We start from the raw sequence: 26001 nt of genomic DNA on the forward strand, positions 1-26001 counted from the left end.
ACAGCGGCTGGGGATAAGCAGATTACTATTCAGAGCACATGGGGCTGGGATAAAGCGACACCCTCGAAGACATTTCTCTTCGAGGCATTTGTTTCCAGCCCCTTTGTCTCCCGCAGACGCGCCTGGGGCTCGCTCCCCCCGTCCCTCTGCCCCCCCAGCCGCCGTGCGGGTCCGCTGTGCCCCTCTCGCCCCGCGGCTGCGCGCCAGCCCTGGGCCAGGCTTTGCCCAGGCTCCTTCTGCTCTCGGGGGGGGGGGGGGGGGGTCGGAACCCCCCGCCGCGGGGCCGGGGCAGAGAAGGTGGCCGGTCGGGGAGCCCCGAGTGCGAGAGGGAAGCGGGGTGGGGGGAGGCCGCGGGGCTGCGACGGGCCCGGGAGGGACCCCCCGAGGGCGGGCGGCGCGGAGGATGCGCGCCCCCTCCCCTCCCCGAGCCCCGCCGGGGCGGCCGCTGCCGGAGCCGGAGGCCGGGCGCTCGGGGTGCTGCGGCAGGTAGGGCGCCCGGCCCCCGCAGGCCGGGGAGCGGGGGGGGAGGGCGGCCGGGGTGTGCGGCGGGGGGGATTAGCGGGACGCCGCGGCCCCGCCTCCCCCCCTCGCATCCCGGGCGCGGTGCGAGGGGGAGATGGACCCAAGCCGGCGGGACTGGCACCATGACATTCGCCGGCTTCGTGGTGGCGCTGGTGCTAGGGACGCTCCCCGCAGCCCGCGGGCTGGGGCATCTCCCCGCCAGCCTCCCGGCTGCCCGCCACCCGCAGGCCCCCGCCCCCGGCCCGCCGCCACCCCCCGCCGGGGGCTTCGCCGCGGCCCAGTGCCCCTGCCCGCCGCCGGCCGCCCTCCCGCGGCGGGGCCGCCGCAGCTCCTGCGCCCTGCCCGGCGGCGGCGGGGGGCGGCCCGGGGGTGGCCGGGGCCGGGCGGAGCGGGGCCGCGCCGACTGCGGACGAGGTGAGCGGGGCGGGAGCGCCGGGCGGCCGCGGAGGGGGCGAGCCCGGGGCGGCGGGACGCGGCGGGGCAGGGGGACGGGGGACGCGGCGGGGCGGCAGCCCCAGCCGGGCGGCGGCGACAGGGGACGGGGCACGGCCACCCGCTGCCCAGCGGCCGCAACACCTTTCCTGAGAGGAGAGGGGTGGCGCTTGGCATCAGCAGCTGCACTGGCAGGACCTGGGTCCCGCCCGGCCCGGTTCCGACGCTGTGTAACACCGGGGGAGCGGCGTTACGGAGCCGCGCCGCGAGTGCTCGGGCAGGCTGCGGGCAAGGCTGGCATCCCCCTTCTAACCGGGCGCGCCGCTCTGGGAAGCGCTTGCTCTGCAGGAGGAATGCCAAAGGATGCCTGGCTCTAACCGCGAACTGCTCTCACATACCTCGTTCTTCCTCCCCCCCCCATCGCGGCGGGATCAGGGGGTGTGCGAGGCGGCGCGGGTGCTGCAGGCCAGCTGTGGAGCCAGCCGGGGAGCTGTGCCTCCCCCCATTCCCAGCCAAACTCCCAGTGACTTCACTGGAAGTTTTCAGCGCGCAAGGACTGAACAGCAATTTCAGCATTCAGCCCTGGCGCAGCTGATCAGCTTTACAGTTCATCAGTATCAGCATTAAATATATTTCTGCACAGCCTGGTTTGGAGTGACTTCACGTTTTCTCCTGCATCGCTCTGGTGTTATCTCCCACCTAAATAAGAATTATGGCCAATCTCTATCTATACTAAAAATGAACGAGCATAATTCTTGCAAGGACAATAAAAATTCCCTTCTTTGGTGCCCTTCTTTTTACATATTTTGTAGTATCGCACAGTCAGCAAGGAAGTTGAACATTATTATTAATTTTGTTCTTGTGGAAGTTGGTTTTGTGTTGGTGTGTTTTTAAATTTACTTTCAGATCTCTGAAGAGGGTTGTTACCTTTCTCTTCCAACAGTAGCCCTAGAACGTGTGTAAAAAAAAGATAACTTGAAGAATGTGATTATTATACATATTGCTATAAAATATGTATAGAGCATGTGGTGGCACCAAGGTCCATATTGATCATTTATGCATTAAAAAAAATACAGCTTCCAGAGCTGTGTTCCAAGTCAAGCATTGTACTCCTTCAAGAAGATAGAATGATGTTATGCATCACAGATGTTTCCTGGGAAAGAATACCAGGCAGCTGATGCCACAGGGGAGAAAAGAGATAACTAGACGCAGATGAAAATAAAAAATAAATCCAAAATACTTGACGCCCTTTAACTGGTCTCAGTTTGAGAAAGGTTCCCACAGTTGCTTCTTTGATTTAGCCCATCACATCTATAGCTTTTTTCAGAATTCTTCAGTCTGGTTCCCAAAATACTTTGTAAAGATTTGCTCTATATGGTACAGAAAAAAAGAACACAGCATTTTACTGCTGAGAACCCAGTCTTGCCCTAACTAAATTCCAGAATCCCCTGTATGTTCAGCACAGATGTGGTTTAAGTAAAAAACCCACCAAAAATACTGCATGGTTTGGATTTCGCTGTCTTTCAGGAGGCTGCTTTTTTCCCCCAGAAAAAGGAAATCCAGGTTGTCCCCTGTTAAGGAGGACATAGCTACTGAACAATAGCCAATACTTTCTAACTGAAAGGTCATCTGCTTCTGTTGGCCTCAGTGGAAAACTCCCAGTGACATCAACAGGGCAAGCATCTGTCCAAACGCCTTCGTGGAGGGGGTGTGAAAGAATTAAGAGTGTGAGACGGCTTAAGGTACAACATGGAAATAAATCTAGCCATTTGCCCAGAAATAACCATTACTGTAACATTCATCCTGAAGTATGTTCCTTTCTTACAAGAAGCAAAGAAATGCAAGTGAAGCAATGTTATGATGCAGTTTATAGCTAAAGAAGGACAGATTGTTCAGAGAGAATCTGTCTGCATCTGTTGCTTTAGTACATGTGCTAAGGAAGCCCATATTCCATTGTTAGGCACCTGCAATAACTATATACAATACCATGTTCAGAGCCTTAACTGTAAATCTCCTGGCTTTTCCAGTTTAAATATTAAGACCTACCTGCAATGTTAATTGGCTAAACTTTGTGCACGTGTATATATTAAACTGCTTTATATTTAAACATTAATGATAAGAATTTAAACCAAAAAAAAGGCGCATCTTTGCAGTTATACTATGCAGTACCAGTCTAAAATCAGGTTTATAATACTAGATTTTGGTGTTTCATTTCCCTCCTCCTAAAATGAGAGACATTTGGGTATTATTATTTATTCATGCCTTGAAAGCAAGTACGCCAAACACAAATATATCTAAATTATCATGATTAACCAAGGAAATCATAGAGAAAAACAAATGAGTACGAGTACTCTGTATACAGAGCCAGTGTAAGTCCAGCAGAATGTAGTATTTTAGTTATTGCTAGTAATAACTTACCTGTAATGTACTCACGCTTCAAAAATGAGGCCTGCCTCAGTACCTAGAAGCAACTGCTGCCACACAAAGTTATTGTGGCATGTAGTTGCAGTATTCTCATGCTGTGTTGTTACATATCCAATTTAAAGCTCTTTTAGTGAAGTGGGTTAACTATTTTTCTGTATTTTACCAAAGGGAAACAATACAAGAGAGGCTAAGTGTCTTTGCCAGAGCTCACACTACCCATCAGTGGCAGAACTGGAAATAAATACACGTCTCCAGAATGGCCAGATTATGGAGTCTTTCCATTTAAATTGCTTTTATCACAGGGTACTTCCACTAATTCCAATGGAACAATGCTTCACTAAAATCTTGAGAGAGAAGAATCAAGCCTCAGGCTCGTAATCTAAACACTAGATTATTCTCCCTACTTAACTACAGTCCAGGCAGTTGACAGCAAGTCTTTTGGGTTTGGGTTTTTTTTGTTAATAGCATAGGGTTAACAAAAAAATACGATGAAAAAATTAAACATGAATGCCCAGATTTTCCTTGTAAGAAGCAGTTCTTCTGGAACCATTCTTACTACATCTGCACAGCGTGAGACCCCTCAGTTTCTACAGCTATGTACCTCATAAGACAACTGCAGTCCTTTAGAGCCTGTTACATTCCTAACATCTCAGTTGTTTATTTTTTCAGAGCCTTAAACCATTGATCGTTGACATGGTCAATCTCACTGCTGCAGAGGAACCAATTCAGCACATTACACACTCAATATATACAATATTTATGAAACTTCTCATATAAAGATCCTTGAGTATGCTACACTTCTATCTGTTAAACTTCTCAAGATAGTTCTTAAAAAGTTTTGATGGATGCACCCTTTTTTCAAGGTTAAAGTATCAGGGGAAAATAATTATCATTTTAGACTAAGAGCAGTCCTCAGCAAAGTTATGGACAACAGCATTTATTGATCACAGCGAGCACCACCCATAGTTTTGCTGAAGTCAACAGGATTCATTTCTTTGATTTTAGCCTGGAAGAAAAGTTTCCATTTATTTGAACCGGTGTTAGATTTGACCTATACTACAGGTAGCTTTTTATAAGGGCCTCATGCAAGTTGATCAATTAATTTCATTCTGAAACTGAGACACACTCTTGTGTATGTATTATGAACCATCCACTAGTGTTCTGAAATACTGAGTGATAATGCAGTTACATGGGACATACTAAAAATATCAATGGGAGACCCTCACACGTTATGTCAATTTGGACTTACCTAATTGACTCCAAGGCTGCAGAGATAAATTGTCAGTGCAGGGTCTTTCCGTGGCGCTATCCCATATTGAAGCACCTTGGAAATGAATGCAGAAATAAAAATACTTGTGTTTACAGATTTCCAACATGTAAAGTACTACTTTTGCTTTGCTTTTAATCAGCAACTTCAGAGCACCCAGCACCAGGGTGAAAGGCACAGGCAACTTCTACTTCTGATCTCTCTTTTCCAAATCTACATTCACAACCAAATTACAAAGCTTTGGACACAGGTGTTTCTGAAGCAGCTACTGACACGCCTTTAGCAACACCATAAACCCTACTGCTGCAGCACTTACACGTGCAGCAGAAGTGGAAGTGATTCCCATTGTATTTGCCATTCAGCCACACACTGTAACAATACTTGTTCTCAGTGAAATGTAGAAAATAAAACAGGGTTTTAAGTTACTCAGCATCTCAGGATGTAAGAATGGTATAGGAAAAGAGGCCAAGCACAACAGCACAATTCCTTTGAAGCTCTTCAGCTTTTTGGAGTTAATTAAAAGTCGGCTGAGGCATTTTCCTCTCCCTTTTTTTCCTGTGTGTCTCATCTTAAGCCTATATGGCAGGTGTTGCAGAGCAAGTCTCAGCAGCACCCACTGGATACCCTTACTTCCTTGCATTTGCAAGTATAACTTAATCTCTTTTAAACAGGGATAGCAGATGGGAAAGACTCTGACTTGGGCAGATACCAGAGCAACTAAGATTACCAGACTGTATGTAAACAACATGAACTGACCGTCAGTAACCTTGGCTAGAACATAATTGTAAGAAATGCATACATATTCTTTGAGTGTATATAAATGAGTTTCTGTCAAGACAGCGGATTTGTATTCTTCAATATAGGGCTGAATTAAGTCCATTGTAAGACCACAGTATGTGTCCTAGAGCTGCATAGTAGTCCTGCTTTGTGGTCCTGTGCCCTTGTTTAATTCTTGTGGGGTCAGTTCACCTCTCCTCATCCTTTCTCTTCTTAACCAGTGCTGCAGGGGGCATTGAGAGCCATGGGCAGGATCCCTGTACTCATGTTCTCTGCTGTTGAGGCAGCCAAGTTTTGAGAAGCACTTTAAGCAGAGGCTTGACACTGTACTGAGTTGGCGGAGAGGGGAGAGAGTGTGAGTTTCTCAGTGTTGTGTAAAGCCAGAGTAGATATTACTGCATTAGCCCTACTCCCATGTTCAGTTTTCTTCAGCAACTAAAAGAGCTAAAAGTTCATAGCTTAAAAAATTGAGATGCTACCATATCTACGACTCCAGAAGCCTACAGCCTCCAATGCATACACTTAAGCCAGACCTGCTTTCAAAGAAGTAATTCAGATAGTCTTCTCTAGAGCTTCTTGCCCTAGGGAGAGCACAGAAGAGCACCTTGGGCATCCCTGTTGAGGTGCAGTAAGGGCCTGAGGTGTTGAAATATAACAGTAGAAGACCTATATTAGCCAGTATCCTTTTAATCATGCTAATTATTAGTTTTCTTTCTGCTTATGAAGTGAAAAAGTGTTTCCTGGTCATTTTAACAATGCAAACACTGATTATCTTGCAATTAAGATACTAACACCTTTTTAATAACAAAGATTGAATCATGAGTAATACATAGATACTTGGTAATACAGCATAAACATACATGATGGCATCTAATGTTGGTCATCTTGCAATTCCCTATAATCAATTTACACATGAAACAGATGTGTTTCATTATGAAGAGTTTTATCTATTAAAAAGAAAAAATAAGCTACTGAAATGACAGTCTGTATTTTAAAGTTCTGTTATGTTTAATGATGTATCTATGTTACTGTAACTAATGTATCTCTTGATCCAGTAAAATAACTACCAGAGCTCTGAATACTTCAACATTTGGAGTAAAAAACAGAGAAATCATTTTCTCATTAATGTGCTCTTTGATTTGTTTGCTACATAATTATGACTTGTCATATGATATAGGTTGATACATACTTCAAAGTGCATATGAAACCAAAAATACTGTATCATTTTACTCTTGTTGGATACAGTGCTGAAATGAAGAGCTAGAAACACTTAGACTGGACTCAGAAAAATACATTAGACATATTAACCTTTCAGAGGGCTTTCAGTTCTGACTTTTCTTTAAAAAAAATGGGTTTACTTATTCTTTTGCTTGAGAATACTGACAGATGGTTTATGTTAATCATAGCTGCAGATATAGTCAGTCAATGCAACCAGCATGTTGGAATTATTATGCCATATACATGGTTAACTCTATGAAACAGCAGGCATAATAGAAAGTTTAATATTAGTTACATGTAAAAAATAGGCTTTCTCTTTATTTCTTTCTAGATTAACTTATCAGGTAAAAACCAATATTTTAAATTCTTTGCACAATTACCTTTAAGAATTATGTTGTGTGTTTTCTCTTCTATATGATAGAAGCTAGCTCTTCATCATTCTTTTCTTGTGAGATGAACAGAGGTCTGTTATGAATGCTACTACTCTTCATAAAACATTGGTGTCCCTATATGCAGCTGTAAGCCTACAGGAAAAAAGCAAACCAAAATATTTTGTTAGATAATTTTTTAAAAATCCATAATTTATTGTTTTCATCTATGTCTTTTCCCACAGGCACATGAAAATAGGGCACTGTCCCCACCAGTCATTCTCCCTTCCTTACCAGCTGATACTAGTAGTGTGTCTTCCCACTTCACCAGGGACCAGATGTCACCTGGGGTTCTTTAGGGGAGTGGGTGGCAAGGGAAAGGCTGTTTTGTTGGTTTAATGGTATGTGTTCACAGTGAGAACTCTGTGCTTTTCAAACTTCTTTCTTGAGGCTTCTAGTACAGATGCAAAGGATTTCAGAATTCTTTCATTTTTAATTTTAACTGTTGGGAAAAGAGTTTCTGAGATGCAGAAGTTATCTCTTGTGCTATCTTTTGCTCTGTGTACGTGAATAAATTCTTACACTGTTGCCATTGGGAATTCTGTGGAGTGAGCCAAATTTTGCCAAGGAGACATTAGAAGACAATTTTATTATTTAAATACTCCCTTATTCACGTATTTGAATAGAAATATTGTGTAATGTATACTCAGGAAACACTGTATTCGTTTCAGTAGGTGTCATGCAGGACTGTAAGCAATCATGTACAAAAATAAACTTATTTTTGGAAATGACATCTTCAAAATTGCTTTCTGGCATGCCAGGAATCACTTTGCTATGACTGCAGTTGAAGTTTCAAGTGAAAATAATAGTCTATACAAAAGTCTGGTGAAGAGCAAAAATAAACAGAATTCCAGACTCTATCTGTATGTGACAGAAAAAAGCAGAGAGCAAAAGACAGATAAACAATGTGCAACATGTCTACAGTATTGTTATAATTAACCCATTAATAATCCTCTACTTGGAATGATAGCTCACTCTGTAACATGAGATGAATATATTTTGTTTGTAATTTACTGAACAGTGAGTTACTGCTGAGAAAGTAAATAGGAGGCAAAAAGGAACACACAAAACCAAGTTTGAGGTTAATTAATTCCTCCAGTTATTTGGCAGTCATTTGGCTTTGTGGTTTTATAAAATATACAGAAATAAATTAAAACTGGGACACAATCTGAGTGAAAGCTGAGGAGAAAAAGTGGATCTACCTATTATTGCTATTAACACATACACAATGAAATGCAGGCACAAACATCGACTGTTTCCTCCCGTTGCTAACCCCCCTGCAAACTGGATGATGTTGTAGCTTCTGATTTTTAAGTAGATCACAGAAGAGAGGTGGATGGATTAACAGAGATTTCAGGCAATAGTAATGCACACAATTAGGCTATGTCTGATAATTTAACAGAAATGTATAATTTCTCGTTAAATTACTGCTCTGTTACGACTCTTTGTTCTGCTTCTGTAGGGTTATACCTATGACCATCTTCTTCCCCACCATTACCTATGGCACTTGGCCACCTTCAACAGCAGATGCATCTGGCATCTCAAGTAAAACTACTGAAATAAAAAATGCAAAATCTGTTAATTTTCTTGAACTTCTGTGTTCTGTCGCTCTCAAGAAGCAGACTTATTTTTTTTCAGTTCTTTTAGACCATTCCTCATGTTTTTAGGTTGTTTTGTCTGAGAATTTGTTAAAGACCTCTCATGAATTAACAGAACTACATCCAATGTTTTCCTGTCTGAGAATGAATATGAACAAATGCATTCTTTGGCTAAAATAAACTGCTGACATCCACGACATGCATGAATTTACATGGGTAAGAGCAAAAGCTATGCAATCTATGTGGTTCTTTTGTGATTCCCTTAAATTGGATGGAATTACGTGGAAGATAAAAGTATAGAAACTCATATATATATATATATATATATATATATACATATACACACTTTTTGCTCATTTGGGTAACCACATTTAAATAATTATGTGTAGTCTATACATACTTTTTCTTTGTTAGCTCTTTAAGTTGTAGCATCAGAAGGATTATAAATGTGATGTAATCTCAGTATAAGAAGCTAAATGTTTTCTTCATGTAAAAAATATGGTTACCTCCTTTTGTGTGTCACTGTATAAGAATGTTAAGATGTGCCAGAATGCTTCTGAGAAGCAGCTCACCCAAAGAGCACAAAGATGGATGTGGAAAATACATGGAACAGGAAGTCTCTCTGCAGAGGGAAAATGAGTTTGGAGTCTTTTCTGTGGGATAGATTAATTGAGCAATGGAATGTCTTAGAGGCTTAATTTTTTAATTTTTTTTAACTAGGGTCAGTGAGACTGCAGGGTGGCAAGAACGAGTTTGAAGGTACAGTGGAGGTTTATTTGAATGGAATCTGGGGAACAATCTGTGGGAGCCATTGGGACAATAATGATGCAACAGTTGTATGTCGACAGCTTGCACTTGGGTAAGTTTCAGTCTAAGTAAAAATCAAGTCAACTTATTTTTAATGATGTTTCCATATAAAGGATAATCTATCTTGCAAATCCTGAGGGCTTTTTGTGTTTGATGATTGTTTTTTTCTATTTGAAAGTTGTTGAATGCTGAAGCTGTTCTTCCCAGAATCTTTCGCTTCCTTCAGTTGTGTTGTGCTTCAAAGAGGTTGCTGTGAGAATCAGTGTTTCATTTGAAAGCTGCGTATGGGATCCGGAGAGGAGCAGACCAGGCTAGATGCTTTGCTCTCAAAGTGAAAAGTGTGAACAGCTCAGAAAAGCTTAGGGCAAAACAAGAACTGCTTTATTAGACATCTGGGAGATGTTCATAAGGGCAGAAATATGAGGTCTGATCCTGATCTCACTTACAGAAGTGTCAATTAAGAACAGATCCAGTGAGGTTACTGATTCTATAAAAACATAAATGTGGCCAGAATTAGTCTCCACATGGGCTCCTAATCATAAGAAAATACCTGGTTCTATGAAGCATGGGGTTAGAATCATCCATTCTATCCTGGCAAAAACCATCTGGGACTCATCCCAGGTTTTTGGAAAATGTGTTTTTGTTGTGCACATCTTCATCTAGCTAGATAATCTGTGTGGTTTACTTTCAGAGTTGCACGTTGATAACCCAAACTGAGACATTCTCACAGCAACATTTTACAGAGTTATAGTAATACTGGACAGGTTGAAAGTCCCTGCATTGTCCTCATTGACTATGACTTTGCAATGCTGTCAGAATGGACTTAATCAACAGGACCCTGTAATATAATTTCATTTTAGCTTCTACAAAATCAATGCTGTTCAAGCTAGCAACCAAATTACTTGACTGTCCCCCCTTAGCACCTCATGCAGTTTGCACTTTCTCAGTAAACCACGAAGTATTGCTAGTTTTATTGCCTTTCTAATATTTCCTTCAGTCATATGCCAAAGTAGTGATTTTGTTTGCTACAAGCAGTAAGGGGCTTTTATAGCATACTTGCACTGTGACATTCCTAATGATTATTCCACTTTTTAAGACTGCTAGCCAGAACTAAATCTAAGCTGTTTTATAATGTTCAGTACTAATCTGGACACACCATGCCAACTTATAAAAATATGAGGATTAGATGAGATAAAAGTTCAGCCATCTGGAGGCTGTGATTTTGTTTATGGCTTCAGCTGTCTCTGTACAATGTCTCCTTTCCTCATTTTCACATAAGTTCTTTCTGCCTTCCGTACCCTAAGCATTTCAGTTGAACAAGACTGCTAAAAGTAGTTCAGTGGTATGGATGAGTGGTTTGGTCTTTCCAACAGAAATGGCTTAAATCTGAATCCAGGCCAAAAAGCCCCAAGCAAACAGTAGTTGAAAGTTTCTGTTACCGTGAGTGGCAGACGTCTGGATCTGTATACCACAAGGTGAACTCACTAGGTATTACTGGTGCTTTTCAGGTGCCTCCACCTATCTGCTCCTTTGATTTTACAGTATTTGGACTTTGTTTTGAATTTAATTTTGTTGGGCATTATACAGAAGAGAAGATGGCTCAATAACTGTCACTGTAGATTCAGTCAGGGAAGGAAAGGAAGCTATTTATAAATGTTCTGAATGGATGGGAAAGGCTGAGTAGAGAATAATGGCCATGCACCTGATCTAACAGAGTATGAGGTGGTTTCACTGTTCCATGGTAACAACCATATTATATGATGTGTATGGGCAGAGCACAGGTATGTTTTAATGGAGCAAAGGAGAGGATAAGGGAAGGTATGTTAGCATTACCTCACCTAAAAGTGTAACTGCAGTGGGACAGTACTATAGATTCACCTATGGACTGTAGGCTTTGTGTTGATTTTTGTAGTTAAGAACTGGGAGAATAGGAAAGTAGCTGGCCCAGCAGCAACCCAGGCCGTTGTACTAAAACATCCCACAACATAATGGTGAGAACTGGGTCACATCTGTTACTTTTCTTTGTACAGAATACAATGCTGAACTGTATGAAAATGTGATGAATTTACACTGCTGAAGAAAGCCCTTTCTTCTCTACTCCAAGATTTATAGATGAGAAAATGTTCCACTTCCCCTCCTCCCACTCTAACATCCTATCCTGATTATTCTTCTTACAGTGAAAAAGGTACAGCAAAGCACATACCATTTTCTGGACTGGGCCTTATTCCTGTTTACTGGAGTGAAGTGCGTTGTCGTGGTGATGAAGAAAATATACTGTTATGTGAAAAAGACATCTGGCAGGATGGAACATGTCCTCAAAAAATGGCAGCTGCCGTCACATGTAGCTCTTCCCTGGGTAAAAAAAAACACATATGGTTTGGTTAACTCCTTACCTTATTCAAATAGAAGTAGTAATAATTACTCATTATTAAATTAGAGAAAGTATTAAGATTTCTTGGAACAGGAAATTAAACAGATTGAATCATCGCATCATTAACTGCTTCAAATCTCTCTACGCTGTGCAAGCAGCAACTAGCTGAACCACTTGTTACCTTTCCATATTCAACAAGCAAATTGTAGCTTTGAGATGTAGGCTGTGAGAAAGGGTGAAGCAGCAAGACTCTGGCTATAAAAGCAGGATTGTTTCCCCCTACATTTTTTTTAAAAAGATCTCCTCCCCCCCCTTTACATATTTATTTTACTCAGACATTGTCTTTGGTAGGTACATATGCTACATGTTAATTTGTTAGCTTTTCTTGAACAATGGGGAAGAGCAGCAATTTCAGAAACAGGCTATGCCTTCTCCTTTGGTACAAAAGTGTTGGGATGACATTCCTTACTGTGAACAGGGATGATATCACACAAGAAACTGTGAAGTTTTTGTCCTGTTCTGTGTACATTTAAAGCAGGTCCAAGTCTTGCTAGCTGAATATTGCTACATCACATATCACTCACACAAGTCAAAACAATATTGTTAGGAAAGAAAGTATTATTCATATTTTTAAGATATTTCAGATTCTTTTAATCAACGTGCTAACCAGCAACTAAACAGGCAATTACGCCATCAGATTTAAGACATTGCTGACCTTGAGGAAGGCTAGGCTGGCAGTGCTGAGGCAATGGCAATCTCTTCAGTTGTAAGCAAAATATATACGGCTGCAGCCAGTTCTGTGCTGCTTTTCCTCTCCTACTTATGTTCCTATCCAAAAGCTGATGCATCCTAAAGCTCGACTATTCATGAGGAATATTTTGATAAATTACTTTTACAAAATAATTTTGGTCTTAGTTTAGAAAACTATAACGTAGAGGAAAGGGAGAATCTTTTTAAGCTAGGAGACAAGTTGAAGGACCAAAGCAAGAGAAATAGTTTTGTCTAAAGAAACTGAAAACTATAAATTTGCAAATTTTTACTTTTAGATCATAAGGTTTTCCTTCTGTTTATGGACATTTTAGCCAGAAAACTCTGTTTGGCTTAGATAAATTTGTTAAAGGACTGTTGTCTGTTTCAATAATGCTGAAAGGAAGTTTACCTGTAATTTAGAATTTAGGATATCTGAACTGAATTAAAATGATCCTGAGTTTCAGCAGACTAGATGAAGCTTTCATGTTTTGCAGGTTCTACTGCATCTAGCTTTTTAAGTAATTACCAAAAAAAAGGCTTCATACCAGTGAAACAGTAAGATGAAATTGGAGAAATACTCTTAATTTTCTTTTGTTAAACCAATAGATAGATGAAATAGTAGCATTAATTTGTTGGAAGGCCTACGCAAACATTAATCACTTTTTAAATAATTCAGATGTTAGATATGGTGAAACTTTAAAATTACCTTTTTAAATACTAGAGCAATTTTTTTATATGGTTTTAAGCTGTTTCCATTATTATCGCTTTATGCAGAAGTGACGCTTTCAAGACAATTTCTTGCTGGACCAGAAAAGGGTAAATGATTTGAACAGACTAAAAAGCAAACTGTATCTCAGAAGCAGGAAGGGAGTAATACTTGCACAGTTTAAGTGAGACTCCACAGTCAATGACATTTCACTGCTCTGACTGGAATTACCAAAGGAATGAGAAAACAGGAGGATGAATTTCTCCTTCTGTGGCAATGAAAGAATTTTTGCCTTTTACTTCACATTTTACCCTCTGGGACCAAGCCTATACAGAGCCAATTTTACTTGTAGAAAAGCAGCTCTACTGACATTGTAGGATTTGGCCTTACTGCCCTAAGTATCTGTGAATGCTCTAACACTTAAGAAACTCAAGATCAGTAGGATTACTTCTCTGCATAGTATTCTTCAGCTACTGAGAGTGGAGCTTAGGAAAACTAATTTCTAACAAGTTTAATTTAATGTTTTCCATCTAAGTAGAAAAAATAAAGTGTGGCTCTTGCTGTCAGAGGAAGCATTATCCCACCTTTTTTCTTTAGTATGAGGGTAATATTCTGGGAAAGAAGTGACCTTTTCCTATATTCTGTGTTTGATCACAGCCCCTGTCTTTACTCCAATCCGTCTGGCTGGTGGGACCAACGCTCACGAAGGAAGAGTAGAAGTCTACCATGCTGGCCAGTGGGGCACTGTCTGCGATGATCAGTGGGACGATGCAGATGCTGAAGTTGTCTGTCGGCAGCTTGGCCTTGGGTTTGTTCTCCTACATACTTTCTACTCCACCAGCAAAGCAGGAGAGTTAGATAGATAGATATATAGCTTGGAGTTGTCAAAAGATGCTCCTTTAAAATAACATTAATACTTTGAAGCAGTAATTAAGTTTATTTCTAGAAGGTTCAGGTACAGTGCCATTACTTTCAAATCCCCGGAACTTTAACTACTAGGATCCAGTTTTCAGTGTCATATGATAGGGGCAATTTTGGCTGTAGGACAGACAGAGGATGTGTCTCAGAATAAATGCTGGCTTTTTAGTGAAAACACTATGATTTCAGTAAAGTTCCAATCAAAAACTGTAGGTAAAGAAAAGGAAGTTGCTTTGAGTGTTAAAATCCTTACATCCATTTTACTGGAGTCTAATGGCCTCCTTGCTTTGGAGTAAGAGCACTGCTTTGTCAGAAAGGATATGTTTTTTGGCATGTCTGTGAGAATCTCTCAAGATTTATTTAAGTCACAAATCTCTGAAGTTTATCAGTCTGCATATACTGAGCAGAGATCTGTTTGAAGTTTTGACAGATAAGCTTGTCAGTGATTGTGTCTGAACTAGGCATGGTCTGTAATACAGTCACGAGCTGCAGAACAGGATTTTCTTGCTCTCCTGAGCAGCCAGGGGTGATTTTGATACCATACAGAAGATAAGTATTTAGTATTTCAGGAAAGATGCTGCAGAAGTGGGACGCAAAGAGGAGAACTCCAAGATCAGAGAGGAAGGAGATGGGGTCAATTGGGATAAAAAGACAGATAAGTTGAAGGAGAAAGAACTAGGTGCAAGATGCAGAAGAAGATTCTAAGATGTATCCCAAGAAGGGATACATCTGAGACAGGCTGGATGGGAACTAAGCAGGCAAGTGCAGAGGAGAGTGGAACAGAACTCGCCTGTTCAACCCTGCTGGGATTATGATGAATTAGAAGAAGTGGCATTGCAGGTAGCAAGCTTTGTGGCTTTAATGGTGGCCCCCATTCCGCTTTTGAATGGGGCCACTATTAATAAGTTTGGGGAGTTAGTAAGCTATGCTTTACATTTATTTCTGTATACTAATGACACATATCATGCTCTTAACCTTCCTCCTTACGGATTTTACTGAAGCATTTTATTACTTATATTTAATGTTCAAAAACTGAAGTTCTGAGATGCTTCTAATTTGACTTGTTTTTTGGAGTAAATGAATTGTATTAAGATGGTGCTAAGCCTTTTTGAAATATGTCTAGACGTTTACAGAATTTCTCAAGTCATCAAGATGTCTTGACAAACGTGCTCATTACTGCAAAGTGAAATTTTTCTTACGGTGGCAGCAGACCAGTTATGAAGTAATAAAAATAATCTAAATTTGCATACTGTTAATCCACTTGAAAACATGCCATAAATTGTAAAAGTAAAGTATCTCAGTAAGTAGCTTCCTACATCCTTTCAACGTTTCTGAAGCATGCCTATAAAATTTCAGAGTATGAATCTACCATTAATAGGTGACAAATAATGATAATTTATTTTATTATTTGGTTTCATAAATACTTTTTGCTTGATACAAATTGCCCTTGTGTTAGTAATGGGATGTGTTATCTCAGCTTTATTGGAACTCCAGAGAATCTTACTAGATTATAGTATAATTTGCTTTCAACATTCAGAGTGGTCAAGCATTTTCTCTTTGACTTCAGCCAGCTTCTTAATGAATAAGGATATTTTTTCTAACATTTTCTATGTATGTGCACCAGCATCAGAATTAAAAAAAATACAAGAAATGGAAGCTATGTACAAGAATTTTGGTTTTGTGCAAATTTTGTACATATGGAAATACTACTAAATAAAATTATTTATCTTATACTTATAAATGTTCCAAAATACAGTCATCCTTAAAATTACCAATACACCAGGCTTTCTGTAATAAGCCTATAATATATTTAGGGTAATATTGATAAAAATAGGTTTCCTGAAAGTAGGGTCTTCAGTCCATATTTATTAAATTCTGCAAAAATAGCCTGAAGTGCTTGAGAACTCACTAAGCCCATCTTGGTACATCAGAAAAATACACAGGAAAACCAAGGTGGTTTTTTTTTTAAGATGCTTAAATATAAATGGGACATCTAGATTTGAAATAAGTATTACCCTTAGTGTATCCTATGGATTATATTTTCTTAGTTTACTATATAGTCATTCACAATTTCAACCAGTTCGAAAAGCAGCTCTTTATGAAATGTAAGAGGTGGAGTACTTGGGACTTTTCCCCATTACCAGTACTGCAAAATACAGGTTTTCAGTAAACTAACGCTACATAGAAAAATCCATGGTTACTTAACAAACTAAATGAAAGAATAGTAAAGGCAATCAGGAAATGTTTGCAAATTTCAGGGAAAAATATCATTACCAATCTATTAAAATTCTTCTTGGCATTGCTAAAGGAAAAATATGAGAACAAGATATATGTTAATATGGTATTTGGAATTAGGAAGGTAATTTTGAAGAAAAGGTAATGTCTAAATAAAAATTTCTCTCAAAAATAAAGTACTAACTTCAGACTGAAGTTACGTGTTTAGCTAAAATGTTGCTTGCTGAGTGAGGGTACTGTTGGTTTGCTTACCTGCTTCTTTGAAGCAATTACAGATGGTTAACTTTTCTCCCTGCTGAGTAAGACAGACCTGCTTTTTGATATTTTCCATGTTCTCCACCACCTGAAGAAGCCATCTGGTCATCAGTGAAACAGTCTGAAAATTAACAGTGCATTTTCAAGATTAATGAAGCACATTAGCTTGAAAATATTAAAACCAAACCGATTTAAAACAAAATGAAAATGCAAACCAGATTAATTTACCTTTCTTGTGTGCGATTTTATTTACTGAACACTACCACCTACACAGTGTCTACCACAAATTTCCACATCCTTCCTTTTTATAGAACTATTTCCGGATCTTAATTTAATTTTTGTCTCTAACTGTTATTTTTCCCGTACCCCTTTAATGTTTATCAAGAATTTGTATGATTTCTAATTGTAACTTTAATATTGTTTTCCTTTAAAAAAAAAAAGGGAGAACAGAGATTGTTACATAGTTATACAAAGCACTAGAAATGAAATCCAAATCTAGCTAATTCCATACATGGATTAATGAGTCTGTGCCTTAAAAACATGAGCTACTGCAACTTACATTAAAAAAAAATAATAATCACAGCAATGTACTATTTTGACACGCAGTCACAAAAACCTGTTAAGAGTGTGAATGACTACATCTCGAAACAAAATAGTCAAGACCTGTCATGTTTTCAGTGTAAGCTGAACATACCATTCCTGTTAGGTGTTACATGACAGCATATGGCTGGTAGCGGAAAACTCTCTTTAAAGCAAATGAAAAATTAGTTTAGAGCCCCGCACCCAAACTGCATGTTATTTAATTTAAACTAATCCTTTAGATAAGTAATTCATTATAGTGAAAAATTTAGCTAGTAATTTCAATCTTACGAGTTGAAAAAGAAGACAGATATTGAGAACACTCCTAGAAAAAAACGACTGGATATACGAACAGAGAAATAATTGAGTGGAAAGAAACCAAACCATGAAAAACATTTACATATATAAGAAATTGTATCTTAAATAGAATTGGAAAAATCCTGATAGATTGAGTGTTAAACACTGCAGAATTTCTGAAGTGCTGAAACAATGGAGTGTTTTCAGTTTTCATAGGTTTTTGTGCTCAAAATCCTCCATGCTGACATAAAGACTATAACACACAAGGCCAGTTATTGGTCTGCTTTCTCTTCTTAGTTCTACCACTGATAGGTGGTATGATGTTGTCAAGTCACTTAAGATCTCTTTGCCAGGGTTTTTACATGACTAAATGGGGAACAATGACTTTTATCTGCCTCATCTGGGTATCTGAGATTTGATTAATGTGCTTTGAGGAAAACAGATGAAAGCCACTGTAGAAATATGTATTGAATTATTTTTTACTACATATAAACATTAAATGAAAATTAAAATTAGAATTGTCATACCCAAGCTGTACATCTATAATTTTGGCTAGGAAAATTATGCTTAGAAATCAAAAGGGGCAGAAAAGGAAAATCTCATAAATACGGAATAATAGAATGTAATGTTCTAAATATGTTCAAACTGTGGAAATGCATGTTTAAGTCACTCCATAGGCTCAGCTGAGACTGGAGTTGCCTGTAGAACCGCATCACGCTACATGACATAAGGCAGCCTACACTGTCCGCTAGGCTGTTTAGGCAGTCCCATCTGCTATCCTAGAAGGTGGATATGCAACATTTTAGCTCTTCCCACTGATTCCAGAGGCTCTCAGCTTGCTTGTTCTTGACAGGGTGTTTGTTACATTTCCACAGGGGTGTTGCCAAGGCGTGGAGCCAGGCTTACTTTGGAGAAGGTTCAGGCCCTGTGCTGCTGGATGAAGTACAGTGCACAGGAAACGAACTGTCGATAGAACAGTGTCCAAAAAGCTCCTGGCGAGAACACAACTGCGGCCACAAAGAAGATGCTGGCGTGTCCTGCACACCTCTCACAGGTAATTAAATTACCAATAATTACACACGAAAACTTAACAAATGCAGAGGTCACAGCTCTATAAAGAGAATTTTTAAAATGTGCAGATGCACAAAACCCCCACTGTAATAAAGTGTTCTCTGGCAGTATCAAAATGAACCAGCTGTTGGCTATGGAAATTTTACAGGTACAGAAAATCTCATTATTCAACACAGAGCCTTGGTTCCTCAGTAACATGCTAACTGCTGTTTACTATGGGGGGCATACCTTAACTGTGTGTCACATCTATCGATGGCACTAAGCATTTCACCATAAAAGCAGTGCGAAATGAGAGATTATACAAAGAAAAAGATAAGGTATATATACAGTGAAATCATATCATCAGAGCCCACTCCTGTGGACTTGGCATGTAAAGCTTGGGGGATCAGTATCTTGTGCTGTTCCTTCTGCAATTAAGCAATTGCATTATGCAGCACTGCACAGGTGACGGGGTGCGTCACAGCATTTCTTTCATCTTCTCATGAAATGACAACTAGTGATCCACACTAGATTTTTAGTAGTCTAATGGTCTGATCAGATGTGGTAAATGCAATGTTATTAATTTTGCTTTAGAACATTAATTGGACCTGAAATAAGAAAAACTGATTCTTGGTTTTGTTTTTCTTCCTTGTTAATGACACAGATGGTGCATTAAGGCTAACAAGTGGGAAAGGCAGCCACGAGGGACGCCTGGAGGTCTATTACACTGGGCAGTGGGGCACAATCTGCGATGATGGGTGGACAGAGCTGAATACACAGGTGGTTTGCCGCCAGCTGGGATTTAAGTAAGATGACCTGGTATTATATATGACTCTCTGACTTGACAATGATGAAAATCATTTACATGAATCCTATATTATTCAAGAGCCTGTTTTTTTAATATTAGCTGAGTGCTTCATAGAAACTACTGAGTTAAAGCCCATTAAAACCTGCTTCCTTCAGTCTTGAAGAGATATTTATAGCCTCAGTTTACACAGAATAAAAAGCTTCAACTGCGGTTGTGATTCAGCAGCCTTTATTCACCAAGTTCCTTCCGATCAGCTTTTTAGCTAACTGAGATCAATGCATACACTAAGAGAAAAATTGATTTGTTGTATTCTATTTCGCCTATAAAAGTTTGAGTCTTCAAAATCTTTGCTTGTTGAACAGTTATTAAAAATCACAGACCTTTTCAAGGTTTAATTCCTTCTGGATCTAGCTGAGAGAAACCCACAGCCTGGCCCTGGAACACTGTTATGTATTGAAAAGCGTATTTTAGAAGAAAGTCCCATTAGTTTCATGCATTCACTCTTCACTACTTTTCCTACTGACTGTGGCTACAAAGATACACTCTCATCACTAGGTGATTGTTGTCTTGGCTTCAGATTATAACAGCTCACATTCAAAAAATAATTTTGTCTCATTTCCCCCCAGACTATGACATTTAAATGTATATATAATTCTAAGAGTATGCTTTAAGTCTCAGTGAGAGTGCCATATGCTTGATTGAAGGGAGGCCTTAATCAGAGGTATTACATTCTAAAGTTTGTATTAATGTTAACGGTAATTCCTTTAAAAAAAATGACCGAAGCAGCAGCATATCGTGCTGTCATTGAATTTTAAGCTAACTACTTGCTCTGTCATGGTTTCAACACTTGTTTACTGTTACTACATGAGAAACCTTTATTTCTTCAGAAATAATTTATTTCCTTTCTAGTGCTTAAGTATCACAAAATGCCCTTTGATCACTGTGGCCCAAACCATTATGTACACATATGTGTCTTGCAGGTACGGGAAAAGTGCACCTGAGAGCTACCTGGGAGGAAGCTCTGGGCCCATCTGGTTGGATGATGTCAGCTGCTCAGGGAAGGAGACAAACCTTCTGCAGTGCTCAAGGAGAGAGTGGGGAAAGCATGACTGCAACCATCAGGAGGATGTCAGACTCGTCTGCCATCCAGATAACGACAGCCATAAACTCTCCCTTGGTAAGGCATCTCTTTGGTAAAGTCACAGTATGAGTATTGCAGTGAGTGCAGATCTGAGCAAAGTACAGTATACTTAAGGATGCTAAAAAACTTAGTATTTGGCAGATGTGTGCAAAGAAGGTACAGGAAGGGGAAAAAAGCTCACTTTTCTCCTGAAGATCATAGGAAGCAATCAAGCTTTTTTTAAAGGAACGTAAATAGCCAGAACATTAAAGATCAACATAAATTTGTAAGGTAACAAAGTCAGATTCCAGAGATCCTGTTCTCTCAATCTTCACCAGATTTTAGATCTATTCAGCACTTCCTAATGGCGTACCTCATTTCACTCAGCACTCTCCATGTTCTAAGTAACTGTCTCATGCTATCAAAAGCTGGAGATGTACCCGAGCACTGAGGAATATATATCAATAGTATATCCTCCTATGGCCTTACATGCAGATAATCAAAAAAAAGAACTACAGAAAAATAAAAGTTCAGAGATAGCAAGAAGGAAGGGTGAGAAGCATGAAATTATTTCTGTATTACTATTGCCTATCATTTGTATTGTGCCTGGGTGAACAGGCCCCACTTGCTGACCGGGACAGGATGATACTACAAACATAGATCAAACAGACAGCTCCAATGCCAAAAAGCCTACACGCTTGAATGAAAAGAAACACCCAAAACCAAAAACCAAAAAAAAGATAAGAAAACAAATGAGAGAAAAATACTACTTACGTAGTGGCATTGTAGAACAAAATACATACAAATGAATGCTAAAGGTTCCTAAATCCACATGTGGATAATTAAACAAGAATTCTGCCTCTCAGATACGTACAGTAAAAAATACAGGGTAACACGGGTTGTTCAGCATATCTGAAAAACAGTTTAATTTAAAAAAATCTGTTACATACAAAATTTGTAGCTTGTCACTAAGTAGCCTTTTACAAAATTGTTGCTGATATTCTTTAGTTCACCCAAGTATATTTTAGTCAATTTTGAAATTAGATTTATAACTACTGGAGTTAGGATTCACAGCTTCTACTGAAATGTAATAGATTTGTACGCCTGGGTGCCTGATGTTCTCTGGAAAACAGAGACTGAAGGTCTATCCTGCAAACTAAGGCATGGATTTACTGCACGACATTGCTACCTGTTACAACAGTCAGCACTTCTGCATGTACTTTTCTACTCTCTCTGTCTTCATAGTCTTTACAGACTTCTGACCTCTCACAATCCAATGGATGTTTTATGTTGCAGTACAGTTTTATTATGTGTAGATGATGTCAAATCATATTTGGGAGAAAAAAAATTCTCAGACCAAAAATAACAGGAATTCAAATCATGACTGCTGTCTTGACAGATGCAAACCATCTGTGCTGCTTTGCTCAAATTCCTATAAAATACAGTCTTAGCTGAAGGAGGTCTGGTTCCGTTAAATGCATCCATATGGTAACATTTTCACATGCCCCCATTACCAAAATGTTGTATTAATTTTGTGCTCATAAATATATGTATATATATTCTAAAACACAAGATGACAAGATAACAATGAAATAGCTGTACTGTATCATTAATATCCCATGCCTCTAGTTGGGTAATATAACTATAATTTTTGCCTAAACCATACTCTTCCAGAGTAACACATCATTTCAACAAGAAAATGAAGACAGTGTATCTTACATTTCCTACAATATTTCTGATTGGAAAGTGGACAAAGACTCTATTGTTACCATTTACTTCCCAGCATTTGAAAAAGCCATTTTTCTCCCTGTAAAGATGAATTCAATGGAAAAATACGAGAAATCAGTAAATTATGTAACTTGAGGAAATACAGACATGAAGTAACACTAAAAATTAGATAGAATATACTACAACAACTACATTTGTTTAAAGATCACAACAATGTAGCTAAACAGAAAGTTGAAGTCAATTCATGTAACTGTCCAGACAGTATAAACTCCAGTATAAACAATATCCTTTAAATGACATCTAAATCTAACAGACTTTAATTTTGTTTTCAAATCTTTCCTCTCTTAATTAATAAATTAGGCCAGATTTAACTAGCTCTGATCCAGAGTAAGGTTTGGTATACAAAAGTTATTCATAACCTAAATTAACCTTAATTAAATATCAAATGCAAATGTCTCAAAATACTGCTTTATTTAAAAGCATGATTAAGTAATTTCTCGTCCTTACAGATTTAGAAAAAATGAGGAACATGCTAGAAGCATGAGGAACAGTCTTTTCAATTACTCTAAAAAGAAACTCTCATTACTGTATTAAGGAGTATGAAATATGACATACTGAAAGATGTAGAAGGTGATTCTCACTTAAACATTATAAAGACGCTTCAGAGGAATTAATAACTGTTTTAAGGCTACTTGCATTGCCTGCATGAACACAAGTGAGAATCAAATATATACTTTGCCTAATGATTCAAAATTTAACTACAGGCCAAGCACTGAACGAACCATGATTAATTAAGTCTGACTAACCCATGTGAGATTTTGTATTATGAACATATCTGAATAAGCAATGAACTTAAATTGCTAGAAAAATAATCACACATTAGTCAGAATAACATGCTGTTGAATGCCATGCTACCATGCAAAATACACTACAGAACAGCATGCATAACCTTAAGTAGGAACTGAAGTTCAACGCAATATTGGACTTTTTTTGCTGAGGCAGTGGTTAAGAGGAGTGGTAGCAACCAGTTTGAGAATGGATTTATGATCTGATATAGTTAAATTCACCCATAAAGTTTGTGCAAGAAATATGTGGCCAGCTTGTATGGTTATCGTATCAAAGAAATCTTGGGTGTTTTCTGCTGTTGGGGGGACAGTTATTCTGTGCCCAATGCAGTCAAACTCTGAGCTATGCCACATATTTACGTGAAATCAAGGAACTAGATGAACTCTGAAGTTCAAAATACAGTAGTATTTTCATATTTCTCTTGTAATTTGTACAAACTGCTTCCTTTTGCCAGCCAGGAAAAGTATGACTGCTTTAACAGCTGGTATTAGGCTTGTTCAACATAAACATCAGTTGACCCTATATACTGAATGTGATGAAAATGACTTAAAGTACTAGTTCTTGCTTCTGGTGTTGTGAGTTGACAGCTGTAATTTATTCCCAGGTCCTCCCATCAGGCTGATGGATGGTGAGAATAAGAAGGAAGGACGTGTAGAGATTTTTATCAATGGCCAGTGGGGCACAATTTGTGACGATGGATGGTCTGATAAGGATGCAGCTGTAGTCTGTCGACAGCTTGGCTACAAGTAAGAAAACTCATTAAGCTGTTTCTTAAGTTATCTGTTTGCTGTTTCTAAAAATGTTAAGTTTCTGCAACCCAGTATCACCAACATATGTTTGAGAACATTATACATGCCTTTTAAATTTTGTCTGTTTGACATTCTTTTAGAAAAGTGTATTTATACTATTCATGTAAGAAGTAGTAAGGCTACATCTTCAAAAGCAGTATTCATTAACTGGCATAATTGGGAAAAGGTTTTTTAATATTCAAAGGCATATCACAGTCTGACTGACAACTGAAATGCAAGTTAATGCTAGTTATTAAATGGTTTTTTAGAAGTTAAATATTCCAAAATACTAAGCTATTGACTAAATACTATATTTGACTTGTCACTTATGGTGCTACATGTCTGTATGATAAAAACATTTTACACCATTTTTTTAATTACTTTTTTTTTTTTACACTTAGTTGCACTAATGTAACTGAGAAGATAGTTTGATATAGTGTATCTGCTCTGTGCTCTTTGCCACTCTTCCTGTTCCTAATTTACTTCTTTCACCTTCTGTTTTCAGATTTCTAAAAACTTATAAGGCTAGAGTGAAAGTTCTGATTTGGAAAAAATGAGGGAAACTAATATTAACATCTCGAATACCACAGATGATTGCATATTCTGTGATCTATGTAGATTCTCTGTTTTGTTTCTAATTTTGTGTGAGAGCTCTGCGTTTCACCATACTTAGGGACAATTTTCATTCATGTAACAATTTTTATGTTGAGTCATCTTTACACAACACAGAAGAACTTAAGGAGTTTAAATTGTAGTGCTTTAGTGATTTGATGTAGCAGTATTCATAGAAAAACCTTGGGGAATTTAAAATCACTTTTTCATTACATTAGCAAAGAAAATACAAATATTCAGAACCTAGACTTGGTTTACCACAGTTTACTGAAATTGTCTAGAATTTGGCTAAAGTTTCAGGGTTAATGGTTGTATTGATTCAAAAAGCTATTGATCTGTTTTCATTGAAAGGTGTAATTTTGCATATTGTTAATATATATCTTTTGTGAACCTTAACAATGACTCTGAAAACCTTATAGGTTCTAACACAACTGTTAAAATTTGTGATGAAATACAGCAACAGGTCAGTGTCCACTGTCACAAGGTGTGCATATGATGTCTGCAGAATCAGATGTAGGCACACCAGCTACTGAATTCCTAGTTTCATGGGCATTTTTTTCCTTCATTTACTGATCTGGCTTGACTCAACATAGCTTGAAGATTTGATAAAATTGTTATACAAAGGATTACAGTTTTTGCCTGCGTGACAGTAATTTGAATAAGCTCCATTTAATATATGAACAGACCTGACAGGACAAAAACACCCTCTAATTAAAATCACAGCAATGTATATGTGTCACTTTTGAACTATGTCCCTTAATCAGGCTTATGTCACTCACAAGCAATTTTTTTCTGGATACCTAAGAGCAGTAAAGATATAACAAATATAGGGCAGACATATAAAGAGCAGAGCTAATATAAGCTGAAACAGAACACTAGTGAAATGCAACTAGAAACCAGTGAAATGTTTTCTCTAAGTATATCTAAAGAAATCTGAGCTTAAGAAATACAAATCATGTTATCCGTTTGCTGTACCTAACAATGTAAAGTTTGTGCAACCAAATATCAGGTTATGTCAGAACACATAATAGATGCCTTTTAAAAATGGGCTGGGATTCATTTAGTAAAGTATACTTCTAAGTAGTAATAGACTGGCTTCAAAACTACAAAACTTGACTTGTATTATCTCCCACTGAATAATTTGTTTAGTCCACTTCATCCTCAGCCTCTCTGTCTCCCTCAGATGATCAAACTCAACCACTTATCCCCACCTTCCTTTTTTAAATCTCTGCAAGGACAGACAGTTGGCTGGATTCTCAATTTGTGTCATGTCAGAACAGGGGTTTAGGATTATAGGATACAACATGAGGTGGAATTGCTTCTGGGCCTTCGAGTTCATGAACAGATCTTTTTGATTCAGTTCAAATTATATTCAGTGGTGACTTGACTGTTCCAGAGCAAGGCTGGGGCTTCTGGGGTCATGCACCTGAGCTTGAGGGTTGATGAATGTTGTTTCTTTAGAAAT

At 38.8% G+C, this 26001-nt stretch overlaps 1 protein-coding gene across 1 annotated transcript in view; it reads left to right on the top strand.

Annotated features, from left to right (window-relative positions):
* Positions 1-502: 502 nt before the first annotated feature.
* The window catches only part of PRSS12 (serine protease 12), a 45478-nt gene continuing 19979 nt past the window's right edge, over positions 503-26001 (top strand). The window contains exons 1-8 of the mRNA XM_055701036.1: positions 503-936; positions 9387-9525; positions 11651-11829; positions 13958-14108; positions 18460-18638; positions 19299-19440; positions 20423-20619; positions 23741-23882. Coding sequence (XP_055557011.1) covers positions 645-936; positions 9387-9525; positions 11651-11829; positions 13958-14108; positions 18460-18638; positions 19299-19440; positions 20423-20619; positions 23741-23882 — 1421 coding nt within the window. The 5' untranslated portion in view covers positions 503-644. The remainder of the gene's footprint in view (positions 937-9386; positions 9526-11650; positions 11830-13957; positions 14109-18459; positions 18639-19298; positions 19441-20422; positions 20620-23740; positions 23883-26001) is intronic.

This window comes from Falco cherrug, chromosome 1 (assembly GCF_023634085.1).
Source record: "Falco cherrug isolate bFalChe1 chromosome 1, bFalChe1.pri, whole genome shotgun sequence".
NCBI classification, from domain to species: domain Eukaryota; kingdom Metazoa; phylum Chordata; class Aves; order Falconiformes; family Falconidae; genus Falco; species Falco cherrug.